At 43.0% G+C, this 23,808-nt stretch overlaps 1 protein-coding gene and 1 long non-coding RNA gene across 5 annotated transcripts in view; one reads left to right on the top strand and one right to left on the bottom strand.

Moving 5' to 3' along the window:
* LOC116484528 (uncharacterized) overlaps positions 1–23,808 on the top strand; it is a 95,653-nt gene that overhangs the window by 65,773 nt on the left and 6,072 nt on the right. For 3 of the 4 annotated variants that reach the window (XR_009210230.1, XR_009210231.1, XR_009210232.1), the window contains one exon: positions 20,764–20,846. The exons of the other annotated variant lie outside the window; for it this stretch is intronic. This is a non-coding gene — a long non-coding RNA (uncharacterized LOC116484528). The remainder of the gene's footprint in view (positions 1–20,763; positions 20,847–23,808) is intronic. 4 annotated transcript variants of the gene reach the window in all.
* PRKCH (protein kinase C eta) overlaps positions 7,759–23,808 on the bottom strand; it is a 262,819-nt gene continuing 246,769 nt past the window's right edge. The window contains exon 14 of the mRNA XM_058429459.1: positions 7,759–8,063. Coding sequence (XP_058285442.1) covers positions 8,046–8,063 — 18 coding nt within the window. The 3' untranslated portion in view covers positions 7,759–8,045. The remainder of the gene's footprint in view (positions 8,064–23,808) is intronic.

Consider the following 23,808-nt stretch of genomic DNA (forward strand, 5'->3'; position numbering starts at 1 on the left):
AACCACAAGAATGACCAAAGATGCTCCTTTCCTGGCTAACATGAGCAACTTCTGCTTCTTTATTAATTACACCTTTAGCCTCATCTCACTCCTTCTGCCTTCTAGGTAAGAATTATTAAGATACCCAGTCCTAGAATTACCTCTGCTTCCTGATAACATCCAAAATCCAGAGCAATCTCCCACTTCCCTGAATCCTCCCCAGTATCACCTAGGCCCAAATCCTATAAGAAGTCCTTTATCACATCCTCTTACTGAGCTGCCCCACGGCTCCCCATGTTATCTGTGTGTTATTCCTCATTGCAACTAGTCCATAAACCCAACATTGTCTGACTTCAGTTCTCTAGCAGGAAGACACTGGCAAAATGGACTGGAAGGCAGGCCCAACTTTTTTGCTATCTGTGAGGGAGAAATTCTAATTGGGCTGACTGGTCAGCTAGAATATCCTGAACTGCTTTGCCAATGAAACAATAATACTGGATGCATCTGGGTGCACATTACCCAACTGGCACAAGACAGAGGCTGGTGGGGTTCCTAGTGGAGCTGCTTCCTTATAGGTGCATGGCAGGAAGGGGCCCAGCAGGTGCAGCTGTGGCCTGCCTGGCTGGCCTCAGAGGTGCCTCTGCCCAAGCCACAGCTGCTCCCCACTGCTAATCTATCCAAGTCAATCTCCTCAACACAGTTCGAAAGCCCCTCCTGCTTGCACTCTTTTCCCTGCCCCATTTCCTGTGCTTCTTACATTCCCCCTCAGACTCTTCTCCCCACCTGAGCTAATCTTGTTGATCCCCCCACCACCTCCCGCCTCCACGCCACCCCACAGCCTGCACCTCTGTCACAGGTCTGTGCATCTGCACCAGCCGGGGTCTGGCCTCTGGCCTCCGTCTGCTTTTAAAGCCCTGCTTGATGATTAACTCACATCTTCCCCAAAGGCTTCTTGGCTGAGCCCAGTTGGCTGCCCAAGCTGATAGCAGCTGCTCTCAACATTTACAAAGGGAGCTCCAGTGATGGTAGCTGACGGGGGTGATTTACGGGTTTGGCTGTGGTAAGAGCGGGGTTCACATAATTCATCTCCACACCTAGAGCCTCAACTTCCCCAGGGCAGAGGTTTTTTTCTTTTCCCCCTGGGTTTTTCACCACTTCCTCCCCAGTACCCAGAAGCTGAATAGCCAGTGCTCAGCACTCCAGAGGCTCAGTGCCCTATGAGAAGGCCAGTCAAGAGACTGTCTCCTACAGGACTGGGGAATGATACCTGCTTCTCAGGTGATCGATGCCTGCCGCTGGCAGGAATTGTCAGGGATTCTAGAAGCATGTCCATTATCTTGATGGGCCCAAGTTGTTTGTTCCTAACTCTGAGCTTCATGGCTTTCTATCCATAAAATCTTGATCCTGGGATATTTTTATTTCTCACTCTAGACATCTGCCAGCCTGTCTGACTACTGCAGGGCCCAGCTCACTTTAGTTAGGGGTGAGAGTTAATCTCTGATGTCTTTCTCATCAACCTCCTCAGGTAAACATGATGACTCTTTAGAGAGCAAGGTCAAAATTACATCCAAACAAATTTTTATTAAAGGAGGGTATTGGGATAAAGGATGCTCTACTACCTTACGAGAACCAGGTTAATCTAAATGCACAGACGTGGGGAAATGCCCAAGATAGGATGTTAAGTGAAAAAAGCAAAGGTTGCAAAATAATATACACATCATGAGCTCATATTTATACTCATCTATTTACAGGATTTTTATGTACAGAAAGAGTTAAAAGGATATTTATCAAACTGTTCCATAGCAGTAGTTATGAAAGGGCTTTCAATATTTAACCTTTCTAAATAATTTCAATTCTTTTACAAAGTTATATTTGTTATTTTGCAATCACTCAAAAATAATTTTTTAAAAACAGGGATTTGGGATAGCAGCTCTTACTTTCATCCCATTTAATTATATTTTTAAAAACTACAAAAAATACACAATTTTGCTTCACCTTTTAAAACATACTACTTAAATGAGGCTTTATGTATATCTTCGTTGTTTAAATTTTTATCATTTCCGATTTAGTCTTTACTTTTTAAATATCTCAAAGCACTTTGGATTTCCCACAAGCTTTGTACTGATGCTGTCCTGTGGAAATCTGAGAAGGGGTGATTCTAAACCCCTCAGGAAAACAGCTCCTTGGGGAAATGGTTGAGCGGCAGTTATTCATTGTATTCTTTCAACATACATTGAGTGCTACTGAGTACCAGGCTGTGGGCTTGATGCCAGGGCCTAAATAGTTGACAAAAAAGGAATTGCAATTTAAAGGAAACACTCTAGGCTCTTCGGGTGCCCTGGAGCCACAGGCTTGTCCCAACAGTGCAGGGTAGTGAGAACCCAGCACCTCTGCCTAATGGCTTCAGGGGCTTATGCCAGTTAGGGATTGGGTCAGATGCTAATAACAATTGCCAAAAATAACACAGGCTTAAGTAAGATAGTTTATTTTTCTTTCATTTAAACAAGCAAGTCTGGAGCTCGGCAGTCCAAGGTTGCTACAGCAAGTCACGGTCACCAGGGACCAGACTCCCTTTGCCTTTCTCAAGGTCACAAGTTGGTGCTAGAGCCTTCGTCATCTTGTCTTCATTTCAGGCAAGAACCAGGAAGAAGAGGAAAGAGCTAGAAACTCCAAGTGAACAGCCTATACCCCTTTTAAGAAGCTTTTTTGGAAGTCTGATCCAATGATCTCTGTTTCCATCCTATGGGCCATAGCTGCCTGCCAGGCAGACTGGAAAATAGAGACTTTTAGCCAGCCACACTGCCTCGCCATGTAAAGTTAAAAAATGCCTTTTAAATACTGGGTGGGCAACCAGCAGTTCCTGCCCCAGGGTGATAGGTGAAAAGGTGACTTTTCAAAGATGAAGGCCTCAGACCTGGAGGGTATTTAGATTTGGAAGTAAAATGGTTCGAGAAGTGACATAAAGAAAGGAGGAGGGAGAAATTTATTCAGCGAAGACTGATGGAGAGTCTAGGGTCTGCAGGTACTCCGGGTAACAAAGGGAAAGAAGGCCCCACTCTTGGCCTCAAAGTCCAGTGGGGGTGGACATCTCACCAAATACTAAGGAATTAAATAAGATAATACTTGTAAAGCTTTCAAATGTCACCTCTCTTTTGAAGTCTTCCTCAAAGTTAGTCATTTTTTTGCTTAAGAATTCAATAGCACAGTTTTCATACCTAAATCCTAACAACTGGCTGGGGTTTCTTGTAATTTTATATGACTGTCACCCCCATTTCCCTTTGCTACCTGGAGTACCCGCACACTCTAGACTCTCCATCAGTCTTTATTGAACAAATGTCTCTCTCCTCCTTTCTTTATGTCACCTCCTGCACAATTTTACTTCCAAATCTAAATACCCTCCAGGTCTGAGGCCTTCATCTTTGAAAAGTCACCTTTAGGCTCGGGTCTTCTCAGGCTTGAGACAGAGTGAAAAGAGCACACAGGACTGGCCTCAAGTAATCTGCTTTGTGCCTTATCTGCTGTGTGGCATTAGAATAATTGCTTACCCCCTCTGAACTGCAGTTTTCTTCTCTGGGAAGTGGGGATACTATTAGTGACCGTGTGTGTGATGTGAGGATTGAATGAATGAGTTCAGCATGTATCTGGCATGGAGCAGCACTCAGTAGACAGTAGCATCTTTGGTTTCTTTCTTGTTATAGTTTCCTTCCTACTCTAATAGAGCACGTCCAGGCAAGTTAAAAGTAGCTAGCAATCTTTTGAGCTCTTCCTATGTGCCAGGTCTTCTTCTTCATTTAGTCCTAGCAATAGGACCTGAGGTAGTAGTACCTGAGGTAGGTACTACTGTAATCATTCCCATTCTACAGAGGAGGATACTGAGGCTCAGAGAATCACCCAGCTAGACAACAGACACAGGGCCGTAGTCTTCTGGCCACAGAGGCCATGCTTCTAACTGCTACACCACACTGCTTTTTATGTTGCACTTGGCAACTGTTAGCTTCAGCTTGTCTGCCATCGCTTCTTCCACTGTCCAGTCATTGACAATTTCCCTGGGTGCTCCAGAACCCACATCACTCCGGGGATAGGCCAGGAGGATTCTGGTCAGTGTAAGAGCTTAAAAGTCCCCGCAGAACCCTGGCAGCTACACACTCCCCAGAGAACGTTATAAAAAGTTCAGCTTCAGAGTATGAGAACAGCTGTGACCTCAGACCAGTTGTCATCATAAGAGGCGCCCTTACCTTATGAGAATCCAGCCTCTGAAAAATTCAAAATTATATATACATAAAAATCAATGTGTGTGGGGGAGGATGATGTACATTACATAAAGATAATTCACTTTATAAAGTGAGTCACCCCAGGCTTCCTTTATTTAGCCATCTGTCCTTGTGCACTTACAGTGATTTAATTTTTTAAACATTCCATTTATATGAAACTTTACAGGGACATGTCTATTAAGCTCAGTGAGATACACCCATATAATTTCATGAGCTTCATATTGCAAGGAAATTGCTACAAACCCTGTCTGAGAGAACCCTTTCCCTTGTATTTTTCTCTTCCAAATTTTCCCCTGAGGAAAACTTTTTGAATCCTATTATAGGAAGAACATCATTGAAAATCATTCAATTATCACAAAAGAAAGAAGTTAATTTTAGCTCTGCTGGGAGCTTCCACCAACCATTCCCATCCTTTTTTAGCACTGGAAAAGTACAGTTTCTTTTCCTAGAATTTTAAAACGTGAAGAGATCTGGGAGTCAGTAGTTAAGGATCTGGCCGCCAGCCAGGGGCAGAATGCTGGTGACATCACGGAACTTAGAGGCCTGTAAAGGAAGGGACTGTTCAGAGAGTCGGCCTTCCAAGCAAGGTTGGCCTTGGCTGTTCTGGGCACACTGTACCAGTGGGTGGATTAATGAGGTACCTTCCTGACCAGGCTGCCAGTGATGGGGCAGAAAATCACCAGCAAGAAAAGGGCAGAAGGCAGAGAGGGAGGAAGGAGAGTAGGGGTGAGAGTCTTTAAAACCTTGGAGAGAAGAGTGAAACCTATACTTTCATTACATCTTGTAGTAATTTAAAACCATGCTTGAATGTGAAACAGAATCTATAGGATGCCAATGACTAGAAGCTACTCAATCACCAGCCTGAGCTGAAAAAGAACAAGGAACCCAAGCATTTAAAGCTTTTTAGGAGTGGTCTTCTAGAGGAAACCAGAGCCTACTGTTAAGTTTACATTTCAGAAAAACCTGGCCTGGTGAAGCCTGCCCTGACTCATGCTTATGAGCTGGAGCTGATGTTCATTGCTGGGAAAGGTCGATTTTCCTTCTAAAGCAATGAAACAGAGCTGGGACCCAGGACTGCTCAGAAATCCCCTGCAGGCTCTTCTGCACAACCCTGTACCTACCTACCTCTTTTTCTTTAACTTATTTTTTTTTTTCTTTTAAAGATGGGTCTCCTTATGTTGTCTAGGCTGGATTCAGATTCCTGGACTCAAGCAATCCCATCCTCCTCATAGTAGGGACAACAGGTGTGCTGGCTTACCTAGGTCTTTAAATAGGGCCTGACTAGGATGAGGCCAGCAGGTGTATAGGGCACAAGATTTAAGGAGGTTCTCACTCTCAGGGCTGTGCAAGTGCAGGGTTGGCTCCTGAGAGTGGCCACCTCCTTAAATTTGCATGCTATACACTTGCCTCGCCTCACTCTCCCTGCCCTGCCTTTCTAACTCCCCATTCAGTAACTCCCAAATTCTAATTGGTTAGGGATGGGGTATGGACATTTTTAAATGCTCCTCAGATAATTCTAATGGGTAGCCAGGATGGGGAGCCCCTGCTTTAAGTGAACAAGGATGGGTGGTAAATTGAAAGAATTCAACTGAAAGCCAAGAATCAATCTTGACTTTATCTTTTTCTATTGTTTTAACTGGGGGAAACAATTCTTATCAAATTCATTTTGGTTCAGTGTGTTCACTAGAAGTCACAAAGGGTCCTGTACAGGGTTGCCAGATAAAAAACAGGACACCCAGTTGAACTGAATTTCAGATAAACAACAAATAATTTTTTAGACTTATCTGAAATTCAAATTTAACTGGGGATCCTGTATTCTTGTTTGCTAAATCTGGTGACCCTCATTTCCCATGACAAGTCAAACATGTGGATTTAACTGCATAGGGCAGCATTTCCTAGTTTGTACTACAAAACACACGCTGCAGTAGATATAATGTGTATTATACCAAGAAAAAAAATTTGAGTTTGGCAAACATTGGGTGAAACAAAGTTAACTGGGTTTTTTGACTGTAAAACTTCTCAGAGTCTTTGATATGCAAATGTTCAGTGACCCCTCAAGCTGGAGACTTGTGGAGTCCCCAAACTTACATAACGGGGGACATCTTACATAACTAATGTTCCAGTAAACTTACTGCGGAAAACACTACTGGGAGAGGAGGGGGTGCTATTGAAGGGTTTTAAACGGGCAAGTGACAAGGTCAGACTAATGACTGAGGTAGATAATTCCACTTTCAGAAGTACCAACTTGAGAGGAACAAGCACAGAGCCCAGGCAGAAGGCTGTGTTATTTTAAGAGGGCTGCCATGACTAAGTGCCACAGACTGGAGCTTGAACAACAGACATGGATTGTCTCACAATCCTGGAGTCTGGACTTCTGAGATTAACGTTTGTCACAAGGGTTGGTTTCATTCTGAGGACTCCTTCCTGGGTTTGCAGATGGCCGGTGTCTCCCTGTCTTCACATAGTCTTCCCTCTGTGTGCATCTGTGTCCTACTTTCTTCTTATAAGGACATCACGGTGGCTCACGCCTGTAATCCTAGCACTTTGGGAGGCTGAGATGGGTGGATCACGAGGTCAAGAGATTGAGACCATCCTGACCAACATGGTGAAACTCTGTATCTACTAAAAATACAAAAATTAGCTGGGTGTGGTGGCGCATGCCTGTAGTCTCAGCTACTCGGGAGGCTGAGGCAAGAGAATCGCTTGAATCCAGGAGTTGGAGGTTGCAGTGAGCCGAGATCGTGCCACTGCACTCCAGCCTGGCAACAGAGCAAGACTCCGTCTCAAAAAAAAAGGACATGAGTCATATCGGATTAGGGCCAGCCATATGACCTCATTTTGCCTTAATTACCCATTTAAAGGCCCTGTCTCCCAAAACAGTCATATTCTGAGGTGTGGAGAGGTTGTTGAGGGGATATAATTCAGCCCATAACAGACAGCTTTATAATAAATCTACTGACAGATGATGGAGGTTGTGAATCAAGGCAGTGGGGATGGGGAGAAAGATTGAATCCCAGAAATATTAAAGAACCAGAAATGAAAGGACAGGGGAATTGATGAGACATGGTGAATGAGCAAAAGTAAAGCAGAGTTTCGAGCAAAGAGTAGCACTCAAACATTTTTGTTTCCATCTCTTTGCTGTTTCCCAAGTCTAGAACACAATCAGGTAACACAAATTCATGCTCATAATGCAGTGTTTGATTGAATTCATTTCTGGGATAGACGCATGAACAACACAATTATTAAATATTTCCTGGCTGGGTGTGGTGACTCATGCCTCTAATCCCAGAACTTTGGAAGGTGGAGGTGGGAGGATCACTTGAACCTAGGAGTTCGAGACCAGCCTGAGGAACATGGTGAGACCTGTCTCTATTAAAAATACAAAAAATTAACTGGGTGTGGTGGCACGCACCTGCAGTCCCAGCTACTTGGGAAACTGAGGTGGGAGGATCACCTGAGCCCAGGAGGTTGAGGCTGCAGTGAGCCATGATCACGCCACTGCACTCCACCCTAGATGACCGAGTGAGACAGTGTCTCAAAAAAAAAAAAAAAAAAACACGTTTCCTATTTGCCAATATGTCCACTAATTTTTATATTGGGATGATTGACTAATCTCTGCACCATCTCTCTCCACTCTTGGAAAGAGATGTTGAGCATTATGGGAGTGCTTATCTGTGCCAGATTAACGCTGCTCCATTGGTCTCCAAGGAGAAAAAAGGCTTGGTGAAGAGTCTCTGACTTGGAAGCAATGCCTTGAACAGACCTGGCTCCCTTGGGGGCTGTGGTTTTCAGGTCCTAGTCCCTGTCTTCAATCTAAGAATTAGCCAAAATGCAGCCAATAACTTTTGGAAGTGGAAATCCTAGGCAAGTTTTGATAGTATTAAAAAATCACTGGGTGGGTTAGACAAATGGAAATGTAGCCATAGGACATTTTGAGCAGCAGGCTTCAGTTTTACATATTCTACAAAACGAAAAGAAACTTTTGGTATTGCCAGAGTCAGGACCAAAAACCCACTGGTCAACATACCCTCCGAGCACCAGCCTTTGGGCTCTCTTTCTGGCCTCCTTTGGTCTGGACACCAAGAACATCAACAGCTGGACCGCCATGGTATGAAGGGGGTATATTGGTAACACTCTAAAAATCTGCCAGAACTACCACAAGCTAGGACCTATCTTTGCTGAAGTGTGCAGAATTCTTGTTGATACAAGTGTTCTTTCAGTTAAAAGCCATAAATTCCTTCTGGTTTAACTAAGGAAGAAAAAATCAGTTGGGAGAACTTGGTTCTTTTCCTTTTTTGTCTCCTGAGGATTGATGTATTGCTCAGCCTTTTGGCCTCTCCAACAAGTAAGGAAGGATGCTGGCCAAAGTGCAACCATTATCTGTCATCTTTGACTCTTTGGAGTCTGTAATCTTCCATGGTTTCTTCCTCTCAGCCTACAGTTGAAGTCTACTTCCTTCCAAAGATTTTCCCTTAACCAGTCATCTCATAGCACTTAATATTTTGCCTCATTGTAGAGCTGGAGGCTTGCCCTGAACTCCCTGTTCAAGTACTATCTCCTTGAAAGGCAGAAAGGAATTCCTCTGTGATCTCTCATGGCTCCTAGCACATACCTCGATAATGGCAGACAGCACTGAACTGGTCCTGAATCGGATGCAACATCTCTGCTCCAGCTGGGCCTGGTCTTAAAAACTACCCCCGGTACATGCAATGCTCAAAAATTACAAACGTGCTCTAGAGTTGACATCTTTTCTCCTTCAATCTAATTTAAATTTATCCCATAACAATTTAAGTCCATATCATACATTGTTTGCAAAAATGTCCAAAAATCATTCTCTTCCTTGCATCCATGCCCCTTTGCAATGTGGTTTTCTAGCTCATCTCATCAAAGATAATTCTCCACCCCTTGAATGTGGGCTGACCATGATATCAGCTTTGATCAACACATTGAAGCAGGGGTGATGTGCCGTTCCAAAGCCTAGGCCGTAAGAGGCCTTGTGATTTTTCTGTTCTCTCTCTCAGAAATCTGCCCACTACCTACCATGTAAACAAGCTTAAGCTAGACTGCTAGATAGTGAGGGACCACACAGCCAAGTCAACCCTGTAACCCCTGTGGCCTCAGCCAACAGCCAGTTAATCCTCAGAAGCAGGGGTCCTTAGCTGTCCTGTAGCTGACCATGGATGCATGAAAGCACCCAGAAGACCAGAAGAATGTGCAGCTGATCCACCCAAGATTGCTGATTTGCAGAATCATGAGCTAAATAAATAGCTGCTGTTTTAAGCCGCTAAGTTATAGGGTTGTTTGTTCTGCAGCAATAGTTAACTAACACACCATCCGAAATGTTCAGATATTTGAAGAATGTAAGAAACTTCCAGTCAATTCACAAGGCTTCTCAAATTTATGCTTTGGTGCTCTAAACTCATAGCAATAAGAGAAAATAGAAAACAAAAAATAGTATTGCTAGCTCATGGATAAACATCTCTACAAACCAGAAATCTCCCATGTTCCAAGATAAAAACAGGAGGGAGTCAGTGGGAGTTTAGTCTCTGCAAAGTAAAGGGAATTAAAGAGTTCCACCTGAGGCAGAGTATAAACGCCAATTACCACTTGAAGCCAAAGGTTTTGGGAGTGGATAACATCCCCACTTCGCCAGCTCGTGAAAAGAAGACTTAAAAATCATTGTCAAGTATTATCACTCCAGGCATTCTCCCCCACCTGACTGCTAAAACCGAAGATCAGTTCTCAGTCCTCATTTTACTAAGCAGAATTTGATAGTCGATCCTCTCAGATTTTCTGCTTTTCTGCAGGGGATACATAACGCTTTCCTGGTTTCCCTGCTACCTCACAAGCCCTTTTTCTCAGTTTCCTTTTTAATGGTTCTTCCTTTTCATTCCAAACTCTTAATGTTGGAGGACACATGGATTCAGTTCTCAGTTCTTTATCCATATGCACTCCTTTGGTGATCTTATCTATGCTCATGGCTTTAAATATTATCCACTTCCTACTTCCAATTTAAATCTTCAACTCAGACCTCTCTCCAAGCTCCAGGCCTCCTTTTTTTTTTTTTTTTTTTAAAGAGGAATATATGAAACACAAATAGGCTTAAATGAAATAATACTGTATAAATATGAAAATATACAATTTGAAATCTTTGAAATCAAAATTATAGTTATTTAGAAGTTCAACAGAACAAACTCTAGACTCACAGCAATTACACAGGGAATTAATGAATTGGAAAAGAGTACGGAGGAATTATCCTTACATAGCCAAAGATACAGGGAGATTTAAAAATATGAAACAACATAAGGAACATAATCTGAATAGTTACAATAAATGTTGAATAGAATTTCTGAAGAAGAAGATAAGGAAGAACAGTATTTGAAGAGACAAGTAGTAGAGACTTCCATGATTGAAAAATGAGAGAAGTCCTTGGACTAAAGGAGCACTCTGGGGACTTAAGTTGAATAAATAAAGAAAACCCACACCTACCAGACACACTGAAGTAAGACTGCAAGGCATCAACATGAAAGCGCTGAGAAATCTCCAGAGAGAATGACATTGTTTATAAGGAAGTCATAATTGCACTGACAACAGATTTCTGATCAAAAGTAAGAGTTGAAAACGCTACTAAGAGAAATATTATAGCACGTTATTTACTAGGAAGAACAGTGAGTCTAAGGCATGAAATATAAGAAATAATGATGCATGTAGAAAGTGGTAACATTTAATTTGTTAATTAATTATTAAATTAATCAAATTAGTTTAATTAATTATTGACCATAAGGACATACATATTGACCACATGTTTAATAACTTTTTTTGTATTTAAAAGATGGTAAAATTAAAGCTCTCCATAGCAGTAAGATTGGGGGAAAGGAGCGTCATGTTCAATCTCTGAGGCATATGTGGTATTAAAGAGGACAGAAACTGAATAACTCTAGCCTTTGTTAGAAAAGTTTATGATTAAGTGTACATGTTTTAAAAATTAGGGGGAATTGGCCGGGTGCAGTGGCTCATGCCTGTAATCCCAGCACTCTGGGAGGCCGAGGTAAGCGGCTCATCTGAGGTCAGGAATTCGAGACCAGCCTGACCAACATGGAGAAACCCTGTCTCCACTAAAAAATACAAAAATTAGTGGTGCATGATGGTGGGCACCTGTAATCCCAGCTACTTGGGAGGCTGAGGCAGGAGAATCACTTGAACCCAGGAGGCGGAGGTTGCAGTGAGCTGAGATTGCGCCATTGCACTACAGCCTGGGCAACAGAGCAAGACTCCATCTCATTAAAAAAAAAAAAAAAAAAAAAAAGGTGGGGGAGAAATTTATATTTATTAAAATACTATATATGGAAACTTCATTAATTCAGTGGAAGACAGAAAAAGAGAAATTTACAAAGCAAGCAAAAATTATGGTAAGGAGAAAACCCAAAATAAGAAGGCATAAGTTCAAATAAAATAAATATAAGGAGATTATATCGATCTTCTAAAAATAGTATCAATTTGTTTTTTAAAAAAGTCCAGGTATATGTGCTTCTTATAAGACATCCAATGAAAAAACCAAAGAGAAAGACTGAATGTAAAAAAATAAAAAAAAAGGGGTCCCATGCAAATAATAATAAAGAAGAACCTGGTATATCAATATTTATATCAGGCTAAATATAATTTAAGTCAAAAGCCTCTATATAATAATAGAAGCAACAATCCACCAAGATGTAATATTCATGAGCTTGTGTGCAGCTAATAGCATAACTCTGAAAACCACAAAGCCAAAGCTGAGAGAATTAGGAGAAATCGCCAAACCTCCAATTGTGTAGATTACTGAGATAAAGTAAAATGAACGTTTAGCAAGAACTGAAAAGGTTTAAACAACAACAAATCTATAGAAAAAAGTCCTTATACCCAACAGTAGATTCAAATACATTTTTACATAATCTTACCTCCTATTAAAATCACAAAAGAAGTCCCCACAAGAGTGAAAGGACTGTCAGAGAGACCATTGCTTTTTTGACTACAGTGCAATGAAATTTGAAATCAACAATGAAAAGAAGGTAAAAATAATAATTACAACATGTTTGGAAACTAGTAAAAAAAAAAATCTTCTAAAACATGGATTAAAGAGGAATTTACAATAGAAATGAAAAAATATTTAGAAGTAAATGACAATGAACGTTTCTCCTATCACAACCTGCGAGAGCTGGTCCAGAAAACAAAACAAAACAAAACAAAACGCTGTTAAGAATATTTTTGAGGTAACTAACAAAATTTGAACAAGATCTGTAGATTAGATAATAGTATTACATTACATTTCCTGATTTTGGTAATTATACTTTGTAGTAACAGAATGTCTTCGTTCTTAGAAAATATACACAAAATATTTAGGGATAAATATTTTGAAACTTATTCTGAAATGGATCAGATGACGATGATGATTTGAAACTTATTTCTGAAACTTATTCTGAAATGTATCAGATGATGATGATGATGATGATGATGGTGGTGGTGGTCATATCCAGAGAGAAGCAAAGTGAATGTGGTGAGTTATCCCAAAAATGGTGAATCTGGGTGAAGGGTATACAGGAGTTTTTCTTATACTATTTTTGTAATTTTTTATAAGTTTGAAATTACTTCATAATTAAAAGTTTAAAAACCTGCAAGATGCATTTAGCATTAAAAGATTTTATTTTAAAATCTAAATAGTTCTGCCCTTTAAAAAGATAGTGATTTACCAGTCATAATTTCCCTTCTGAAGGTTCTCTGTCTCACGGATTAGATAAAACAAAATCTGCTGTGTGAGAAAACTGTATGTTCTGCAAATTAGCAGAGTTGACCACAGTACCTGTTGTATATAAAACAGCATCTTACAGTTGCCAGCACCATTCATTAGCAATTGCCTTGGGGATAAACAGGCCAGGGACTAAAGAGTGATGTCACACAATTGTTTTAAATAAATGAACCAAAAAGACAACTTGTGCCACATTCCAAGTAGGTCATAAAACATATTTAAGGAGCTTCAGTCCTGGGATTTCTCTAAGTCTATTATAATACTCTGTTTTGACTTTTCTCTCCATGTGCCATAATTCAAAGCAGAGACACTCAATCTCGTTTTAAATGTTTCCTGAGAAATCTGCCTCTTGACTTCATAAGAGTGCTAAAGTGACAACACATTACTGAGAGATGGTTTCCAGGCGCTCAGCATTACGTAGAAAGACTCTGTGATGGAGGATGAGAGCAGACATAGGGACAAAGATTTTGGCATCACCAAAGAGGAAGAGTGAGGGTGGAGGGAGAAACAGAGAGATGAGAAAATAGACAGAGGATCAACACGTGGTTTCGAGAAGAGCTTTAAGGATAGGTTCAGAAAAATCTACTAGTCCCAATGTGTTCACAAGATCTCTCCATTGCCAGAAAAACCGTTTTGAGTTTGGAGAGAGTTTTAGAGTGGGGGCCTTGGGAGGGTTGCATGGTAGGGAATAATTGCTGGAGATGGAAGAAGAGAACATGGATTCTAGATGTGTGATATCCCCACTTTCCCAGCAGACAATGGTGGGCACAGTGGGGTAGGCCAGGTGGATTGTTTGAGGACTTTACTCATTTTGCAGCAGATTCCCTTTGGGGGCCTCCTCTGGGATGCCACTCTCCCTGGCCCACCAAATTTAGTCTTGGTCCTTTGTTACCTGGCAAAGACACAGCAACATTTGGGGGTCAATGGGACTCACAGCTTATTGACAGCCAGAAGACTAAGCAAATTATGCCACTTTTAGAAGATAGCACAGTTTAGGTTTTTAATGAATTGTCCATCTCTTCATTTATGTTGGTCTATTTTAATTAAGATTACTTCGGAAGACAGAACATAGGACCCATCCTAGAAGTACATATTTCATTACTGGCTAGTATAGAGGCTCAGGAGTTACCTGCAATTTTCTGTCTTCTGCCTGTACTCTTTGGGGAGATGGCCATGCTATGAGGGTTCCAGTCCTGGTTCCTATTTAACCTGACCAAACCCCTCTTGTCACCACTTCCTACAGAAAATCTTTCCAGACTGGATGGATCAAGTTGAGAATCCCTAATCTACCAGACATCAGGGCCATAACCTCTCTCTCTCTTTTTCTTTCTTTCCTTCTTTCTTGAGACAGAGCCTCGCTCTGTCGCCCAGGCTGGAGTGCAGTGGCACAATCTTGGCTCACTGCAAGCTCCGCCTCCCGGGTTCACGCCATTCTCCTGCGTCATCCTCCTGAGTAGCCGGGACTACAGGCGCCCGCCACCATACCCGGCTAATTTTTTGTGTGTTTTTAGTAGAGATGGGGTTTCACTGTGTTAGCCAGAATGATCTCGATCTCCTGACCTTGTGATCTGCCTGCCCCAGCCTCCCAAAGTGCTGGGATTACAGGCGTTAGCCACCGTGCCTGGCTGCCATAACCTCTTTCTAACCACTATTCCCCCACATTTATTAGCTTTGAAGGAAAAAGAAGAAAAATTTGGACTGGATGAAAATAAATATCTCATAAAGCAATCAGTGGAGGTTCTGGTAGAATTTTTGGAGCATTAGAGGATTAGTGCTGAAAGCAGCAGTGTTTAAATTTTTTCTATTAGCGCAAACTTTATACAGATGCCCAAAATGCAAAATAATAATAATAATAATACCAAGGGTTTCAATGAATGGTATTTGAATATCTCCAACTTAGAAAAATGAGGTCCAGAGAAATGGAGAACCACACCCCAGGAGTGCCAGCTAGTTGGTGACAGCTGTGGAACCACAGCCTTTTCCCTTAGAAGCATTTACTCACTGTCTGGAAATCACTGCATCGTTAAAAAAGAATGGCAGGGACTGGTTTCTGTCCCCAGTAATTTTCACTGTAAGAAAGACACTGTGAGAGTCAGTGCACACACAAAACTGTTTTTCAAGCCCTCCAAAAATTGGCAGCCAGGCCAAAATGTTTGGTGGAATTTATGTGAATATTCAACAGACTATGCCTCCAGGAATTGGTACTGACTTCTCCCCTAACCCCAACCTGAGGTACAGGCCATGGAGACAGTGCAAGGAAGCAAACACAAGGCAGAGATGCAGAGTGTATGTATTCTGAGGAACCCGTGGATGGATCTCACAATAGTGCCAGCTTTCTCCACTCTGGACAAGACGTAAATTAGGCCTGCCATCACAAATGCTTAGTTTGGCACGACTTTTGTTTGTCCTTCAGGGAGAATAGAGAGAATGGGTTGGAGAACACTATTTCACATAATGACATGATTATACTTCTATACTATTTTTAAACTGCAAAGTTCACCCACGTACTGCACATTAAAAATGTTTCACCAGAACTCTGTGAGTTCCCATAAGAGTACTATTATCCTTTTCCTGCAAACAAAGAAAGTGAGGACACAGCAGTCAGGTGGTTTGTTTAGAGCCACCACATCAGTTGGTGACAGACGGGACGATCAGTCAGTAACTGAGGGAGGAGCACATCACTTTATTCCCATCAGACTCTAGACTGGATTCAGATTCTGCTTTTTGGCCAACATGGCCTTAGACCCAAACAGAGGGACTGGTCCAATTTGGAGGAATAAAACAGAAAAGATATTCCAATTTTGCATGGGCCAGAAAGGAAATTGCACAGCAAGGTGACTATAATTAATAATAATGTATACTTCAAAATTGCTAAAAGAATAGATTCGAATGTTTTCACCGCAAAGAACTGATAAGTATGTGAGGTGATGGAAATGTTAAGAGCCTGATATGATCATTTCATAATATATACATGTATCCAAACATCACATTGTATGCTATAAATATATACAATGATTATTTGTCATTTTAAGATAAAAAAATTTGAAAAATTACAGAAAGACGGTAACAGGCATCATGGAATTGCTTCTGACGTGTGTGTTCTTCAGAACTGTTTATAGAACATTTATATCCAAATACAGATTTGAATTTGGTGGGTAAGTTCTAGCACCATAATTTACATATTCTTTGGAACCTATTTGCTGGTTGAAACTGCGCTTTTCTATGAGAAATTTTAAGGCCGTTTATTTCACCCCCGAAGTAAGGCTGAGCAACGTTTTAAATGAAGAGTGGACGTTGAAAGAAACATTCGTGAGAGTGCCAAAGCGAGCTCCAGGAATGAGAGGACTAATTTGGCAGCTGTCAGGACAGATCAGCTCATAGAATGAGAAGTGGGTTGAAGGAGGAGCTCTGCCTGCAAGGACAAAACTGGGGCATGTAGGTCCTATTTTTCCAGCTGCCTCTCTTCTGGGGAGCCACCCCAAAAACCCCGCGTGCCTTGCCACCTCCCTTGATGGAAGTAGAATGCTACCTCTGGCACAAGGGCCATTTCTGTTTTCGTGGCATTACCAGCCATTTCTGTTTTCATGGCATTACCGGGGCCTGAAACATCCATGCTCAGAAGTACCAGTTTTTTTTCAGCAGCTTGTCTGAGCACTCCTGGAATTCCTTTAAAATACAGAAGGATGAGTAATCCTGGTTCTCATTTCTGCAGAGAGGGCTGGGAAAGGCCCAGGCACGACCTGCCAATGTTGCAAAATTCGTAAAGCAAATCAAGTGAACAAACCACTCCTTTTCAGATCAAAACCTGTTAAGGATTGAGGTGTCTTTTTGGCAACCCAGGGGTTATTCATATGCCTATTTCAACTGTTCCAGTAGCTTCAGGAAATAGCAAGGTGGGGCAGCCCACAAGAAAGCCAGCATCATCCTCAAAGGATGCTCACCGCTATGAAAGAGCCAACTTGGCTAAAAATACTTTTCAAGTAAGGAATCATTTCCCCCTCAAAGAGAGTTTCTGAGCACCCCAGAAAATGATCGTGGGAACTTCTGAGTCATAGAATAAACATGAATATCAAAGAATAAGTTTACATGTTTTGGGAACACGGAACACTTTCTTTTTCTAAGCCTCTGACAGCATTCCTGAGAAGTGCATCTGCCTTGAGTTCAGGGAACTGAAAATCTGTCCTTGGTTTGGCAGCTGACTAGCTCATTGACCTTGGGTTAATCATTTAATTTGGGATCGGCAATTCATAGTCAAAACCATGATTATTGTGATCCAAGAGAAGTGAGCCTGCCTGGGCATGGGGACCCAAATGTTATAATTTTAAGGATTTATTCCTTGGCAGTGGAGGCAAAATGCTGATAGTAATAAAGTGGCCCAGAGTCAAATGCCTGAACAGTGAGTTTTACCAGGGCCCCCACGCCATTCAGTAAGCTCTCTGGGATTTTCAGTGGGCCTGGGGAGGTATAACTCACTTTGGCTCAGAGCTATGAAAGCAGAACTTGGGTGGTTTATTAGAATATACAATGGAAGAGTTGGATGAGACCTGAGTAATGATGTTTTTGTTTATCGCTTGTCTCATCAGAGCAATCTTCTGGACACATAAATTTAATGTTCTCATCCTCTGCTTAAAACGGACTTCCACTGTTCCAAAATAAAAGCCAAAGTCCTCAACACTGTGTGTACATGTGATCCAGCCCCTGCCTACCTCTTTATATCTTTGTTTTCCTCGTTCCCTTTAATCCAGCCACAAGGACTTTACTCCAGTTCCTTCAATGAACTAACTCTTTGTATCCTGAGCACTCTCTAACCCCTCTTCACTTTTTTTTTGAGATGGAGTCTCACTCTGTCGCCCAGGCTGGAGTGCAGTGGGACGATCTTGGCTCACTGAAACCTCCGCCTCCCAGGTTCAAACAGTTCTCCTGCCTCAGCCTCCCAAGTAGCTGGGATTACAGGCACCTGCCACCACACCCAGGTAATTTTTCTGTATTTTTAGTAGAGAAGGTGTTTCACTATGTTGGCCAGGATGGTTTCGAACTCCTGACCTCAAGTGATCCATCTGCCTCGGCCTCCCAAAGTGCTAGGATTACAGGTGTGAGCCACTGCACCTGGCCCCCTCTTTATTTTTAAATTTTTATTCTTCTTTCAATGCTCAGCTGAAATGTCACTTCCCCTGAGAAGCGTTCCCTGAGGCTTCCCCTCCCCATACCCATTAGATCAGATAAAGCTCTTGTAATATTCTTGCAGAACATCCTATTCTTTTGCTTCAGGGCCTTGATCACAATTGATAATTATATACTTACTTTTACTTATTGAATTAATTCCCAGTCTCTCTCAGTAGATTATATGCAGTGTCTGTTTCACTTGCCATTGTATCTCTAATGCCTACTACAAGTGCCTGGCATGTAGCAGACACAACTGCTTGTGAATGAATGAATGGTCTCAGTGATTCTGTAAGGATGAAGGTGATGTAGAGTAGTAGATGGCAGCTCTACTCTGGAAGTCCAGAATACTGCTCTGATTCACACCTGCAAGCCTTATTGGTCAATGACTACTGATATTCCAGCCACCCAAACAACTGCCTTCGGAGAAACATTGATACCTGCAAATAAAACAAATCTATTCGTTTCATACATTTGTTTCAGAACACTAGGAGAATTTGAGAAGAGATGAGCCAGCCCCCAAGCTGTCCTGGTTTCTTTTATTAAGAATAGGCCATGATTTGAGCACGTTCTGCTACTTGCCTCACTTCGGCCTGTTGCTGGGGGAAAAGTGAGAGTCTGTGTGTGGGGACTCTGGCTTGGCAGTGAGATCTAACACAGAAAGATCCTGAAGAAATATGCTGACAATGGGGTTTTATCTCTTCAATGCACTGGAGACAAAACCCCTGCTTTTAAAAACAACAACCATACGGAGCCAAGGATGTCCCAGAGTCAACAGTCCTAACCCTTTCTCAGCCTGCCTAAGAGGTCGTTGGTTTCAGATGGATGAGCAAAGGACTGCTACTTAGAGACTACTGTCTAGGTCAACCCAACTGGCATAAGTAAAGCACCTACTGTTTATAGTAGGAGGCTGCAAGATAACAGGAGATGCAGACTATTGAAGGCTACTGATCTATCTGTGTAGACAGGCAAGAATAAAACAACTGGAGAATTCCAGGATTACACAAAAAGAAGAGTGTGATGGTATGGTGGACTATTCCAGAACAGTGAATTTCCCCTGCATTAAGGATGAGATCCCTATGAACTGGGATCATTCAGGAAGTCTTCTTGGAGAAGAAAAGTTTGAGCGTATTGGGAAAAAAAGTTGGACTGGCAAAGAGAGCTGAGCTGTCAGTAGCTGGGCCCATAGTAAGTAGGCTGCATGGAGCTGGGAGTTATGTTAAAGGAGTTGTAATTTGGGATGCCTCTAATTAACCATTTTGGGAAAAATATAATAAATCCCTTTGTAGCATCTATAATAAACTGCCCAACATCTATGTGGTGGGGAAAAAGTTTTATTCTGCGTTTCACACGGATGGCGATAACACTAGGTAATCTCAGCGTCTTTCTGATTCTCTTACTAATCCAGGATTCTAAGTAATAATCCCTTTGTTCTACAACCTGAATCTAGCCCTTGTACTGTGCAGTGTTTTTTACACTTATTTTTCCTGTTGTCTGAATCAATCTCCATGGAAACATAAGTTTTACTGAGTTTCAACCAGCTGTGTCCACCGAGGTAAAGATGCAATAAAAGGCACAGGGCATATATACCACAGCAGCAGTTACTTCCCACAAGAAACCAGAGATTGGAAGTGAAGCTAACACATTTTCAGCTACGATAGCATCTCTTTCAAGGTGAGCCATTTGCCCAGGGAGAGTTTCCAGCTCATAGCAAAGGCAGAAGAATAAAACATCAAGGATGTCTTTCTAAGGCTGCAAACAGAGTAGCCAACACCTTGAAGCTGATCTGCTTCTGAGTCCTTTAAAAGCCAGGACAGCAACAAAGTGCCCACATTACATTTTCTATAAGCTTGCTAAGCATCTCTTTTCCTAAACCACAAAACCCGAGGCATTTCTACAGAACAGGCAGAAAGGGAAGTCCGGGGAGGTCAGGGCCCTGTCTCAGCAGGCATCACTCCAGCCTGTCTTTTCCTGAGTGGTTTTCTGCACTTCTCTTCCATCTTTCCCCCTCTGTCCCACACTGGAAGTCACTAGTCTGTGCCCTCCTTACCTCCCATGGTTTCTGCACCTTCATTTCCAAAGGCAAGTGAAAACAGTGCCAGGCTGTGCACATGGATTACTCCAGGGACTTCTCCTCCTCCCATTTCCCCTAAAGCATTTGACAGTTAGATCTTGGAACTGAGTCCAGCAGCACTGAGGTCAGAGAGATGGCTAAAGCTAAAGGCAAACTGGATTCTGTTCAGGAGGTTCTCCTTTGTCATTTTTATCTCCAAATAGAAGACCTCTGTCTTCCCAGAAGATTAAATAATAGAAAAGAAGTAGCCCAAGGTGGGTGGCTCTGCAAACAGGTGGGTGAGGTCTCTAGTTGAGTGAGGGGGTGTCTGTGGGTTGTGGGTTCTTCTTATGAGCAGAGCTTGGAGGAATTTGGTCTATTTGTTGTGGTTTTCCCAGGGGGAAGTCGGGGGTGGCTGGGACTCTAATGATCATTAACAGAAGACTTTGGATTAGGCTTCTGAAACGTTAAGATGTGGATCCTCTCGCAATCATGTTAAAATGCAGATCTCCTTTCAATAGGTCTGGGACAGAGCCTGGCCTTTCTATCAAGCTTCTGGTGATGGGATGTCGCTGGCTCTCATCCACAATTTGAGTAGCAAGAGGTTAGCTTTTCTACTTACTGCCTTCATATCCCCAGTTGGGCTATGTCATTTTATCAAAACAATGTGGTAAGAGTGAGCGCCAATTACTAGCCTGTTGAATCATCCATTGTTAGAGCTGTTTCTTTCAGGTACATTGAACAGGCCCCTCCCTGTGGTTCCCCATTGCACAAGAAGCCCATTTGCCAGGCAATACCTTGCGCAAGCAAGCCACTGTGCAAAATTGCATTGGCTCTTCCTGCTGCCAGCCAGGCGGCTGCTGGTTGATGTTGGAGTTGTATAGTTTATGTGATAGTGATGACAGCGCTGACTCTGAAGGGTACTGAAGATTTTGAAGGAGTACTTCACTGCAGCAGCTTCACCTCTCACTTTTTTTTACCCACCCCCGAGGCTTATGGGAGAGAAGGATCAGGCAGAGCTCTGCACGTGCCATGCCAGGGGTGGGGGAATTATATTTTTACTTTTTGCTTTCTCTGCTACAGGACATATCATGCCTTTCACAGATATTTATAGGACAATTTCCCTCCTGAGCGTGCCCAAGCATGGGGGATGGTGAGGAACATGATTGAAGAGAGAAAACAGGAAAAGGGGGTGTCTGCATGTATGAGGATTGGAAGGTGGGGAAAACCCTTCGTGCTTGGTTCAGCCTTCAAGAAAGAGGAGGGGTTGACTAGATTACAGATGTTAAACCGGGGTCTGTGGTTCAAACCAGCAACTCTCTGCCCTTGTAAGCTATATCTGGCTGGTGTGTTAATTTGTCTAGGGTAAGAGCCCCTAGGTTTCAACAGATTCTCATAGAGTCAATGATACACAAAAGGTTAATCAGCCTCATTTCCAATCAGGATCATCTGCAAGTCCCTCCCAGAGCAGATATTTGGAGCACTAGGCTTCTAGAAGCAGCAGACATCAAGTTCGGGCCATGGGATTAGGGTGGACAGGGCAGCCACTTGGAATCATTTTCTACCAGAGGCAGAAGAGGCTCAGCTAGCAACAGGCGCATTTTACAGAGCAGAAGCCGAGCTGCAGTCAACTCAGTGATTCCTCCTAAAGTAGGGAGTCAGAAGCTGAGCCTGGACTGGAACCTAGGCCTCCTAGCACACAGAGCACAGGTCTACACTGGGGAAAAGCCCCTTCAATCTGGCAGTTGCCTGGAAAGGGCAAGACATTTGCGGCCAGAGCGCCAGGAGCCCAGCTGGTTATTTCTAGCTTCCTGAATGTCAAAAATCCAGGCCGCTTCTCAAAGCAGCCTCCACTTGTCAGACCAAATCAAGGCATCAGCGCGTCAGGCAGGCGAATCCTCTGCCCCAGGCACCAGCCTGGGGGCGCACGCCCTGCCTCCGCCCCGCCCCGCCCCTCACGGCGCACCTGACCGGTTCCCGCGGTGAGCCTGACCGCGGGCGGGCGAGCGCTGCGCCCACGCACCCGGGCGCCGCTCCCACCTGCACCCCGGCGTCACGCCTGAGCGCAATCTGCAACCTTCACCCACCTGGGCGGCTGCCTGGCTTTGCTTAGGGTTGGAGCCAGCCCCGCAGCCTGCCTTGGCCGAGTGTGACCAGGGAGCTGGTCTTTGACCCTAGCGGCAGATTGGGCATGACACACTGCCTTCTCTCTGGTCTCTTTTGGAATCTCCCACTTTCACCTGCTTTTCTTCTTAGCAAAACTGCCACCCCTGCCCCTACCCCAATTCCTCGATAGATCTAAATCAACGGGCTTCTTTGTGCCTCTGCAGAATCAATCCAGTTTTACAGGAACAAAAACAAACCCGTCCTGAGCGTCTGTTGGTTTCCCGTCCCAACTTCTGTTCATTCAACAAACATGGGAGCATCTACTGGCTAGGCTTTGGACACAACAGACTGACCTCTACCCCAGGGAACTGGCAGCCCCCCGGGGAAAAGAGAAGCGGATGTTTTTAGGCTGTAATTTAATGGTCGCATGGGAGTTTGCTAGGGGACACGGGGGCAGGGAATGAGCATTGCAGGCAGAGAGGACAGGCTGGTGAAAGAACACCGCAGGCAATAGGATCTGCAGGAAGGCAGGGTGGCCGGTGGGCATAGAGAGATGAGGGCAAGTAGCAGTGATGGGCTGAGGAGGAGCCAGGACTCAGCCAGAGAAAGGAGCATTGACTTCATTCTGAGAACAATGCAGGGCCTTGGAAGGCTTAAACAGGGAAGTGACCGATCCAATTTGCTTTCTTAGGTGGGACTGGAGAGCGGAAGGCCTGTAAGTCCCAGCACAGGGGCAGCAAGCAGCAGCATCACTGAAAGTAGCGGCATTTTCAAGGACAGGGGTCATGTTCTCCCACTTGGGGATAAAATTACCTAAGTTTTCTTCTATTTCCACCCCCACGCTGCTGACTTATTCCTATCCCTGGCCCCACTGTGACTGGTTTGGCCTTCTGCCTCCGTTGGCTCTTGCCTAGCCTTTAGGTAAGATGCTAGGTTGACCAAGTGTCCAGAAAAAAAAAAGAATGGATAAAGAAAACGTGTGTGTGTGTGTGTGTGTGTGTGTGTGTATTTAACAATGGAATAAAACTCAGCCATAAAAAAGAATAAAATCCTATCATGTGCAGCAACATGGGTAGAATGGAGAGACATTATGTTGAATGAAATAACCAGGAAGGCAAAGTTAAACACTGTATGTTCTTACATGTGAAAGCTAAAAAAAACCAGTTGATCTCATAGAAGTAAACAGTAGAACAGAGGACACTGGAGGCTGAGGAGTGATGAATAGGGAGAGATTTGTTAAAGTAAACACAATTACAGCTAGATAGGAAGAATAAACTGTACTGTTCTATACCACCGTGGGATGATTATAGTTAACAATATATAATTTCAAATAGCTAGAAGGAGGATATTGAATGTTCCCAACACAAAGAAATGATAAATATTTGAGAGAATGGATATGCCAATTACCCTGATCAATTACCCTGTTTTGATATGTACATGATACATATCAAAACATCACT

Source organism: Hylobates moloch, unplaced genomic scaffold, assembly GCF_009828535.3.
Source record: "Hylobates moloch isolate HMO894 unplaced genomic scaffold, HMol_V3 SCAFFOLD_16, whole genome shotgun sequence".
NCBI lineage: Eukaryota > Metazoa > Chordata > Mammalia > Primates > Hylobatidae > Hylobates > Hylobates moloch.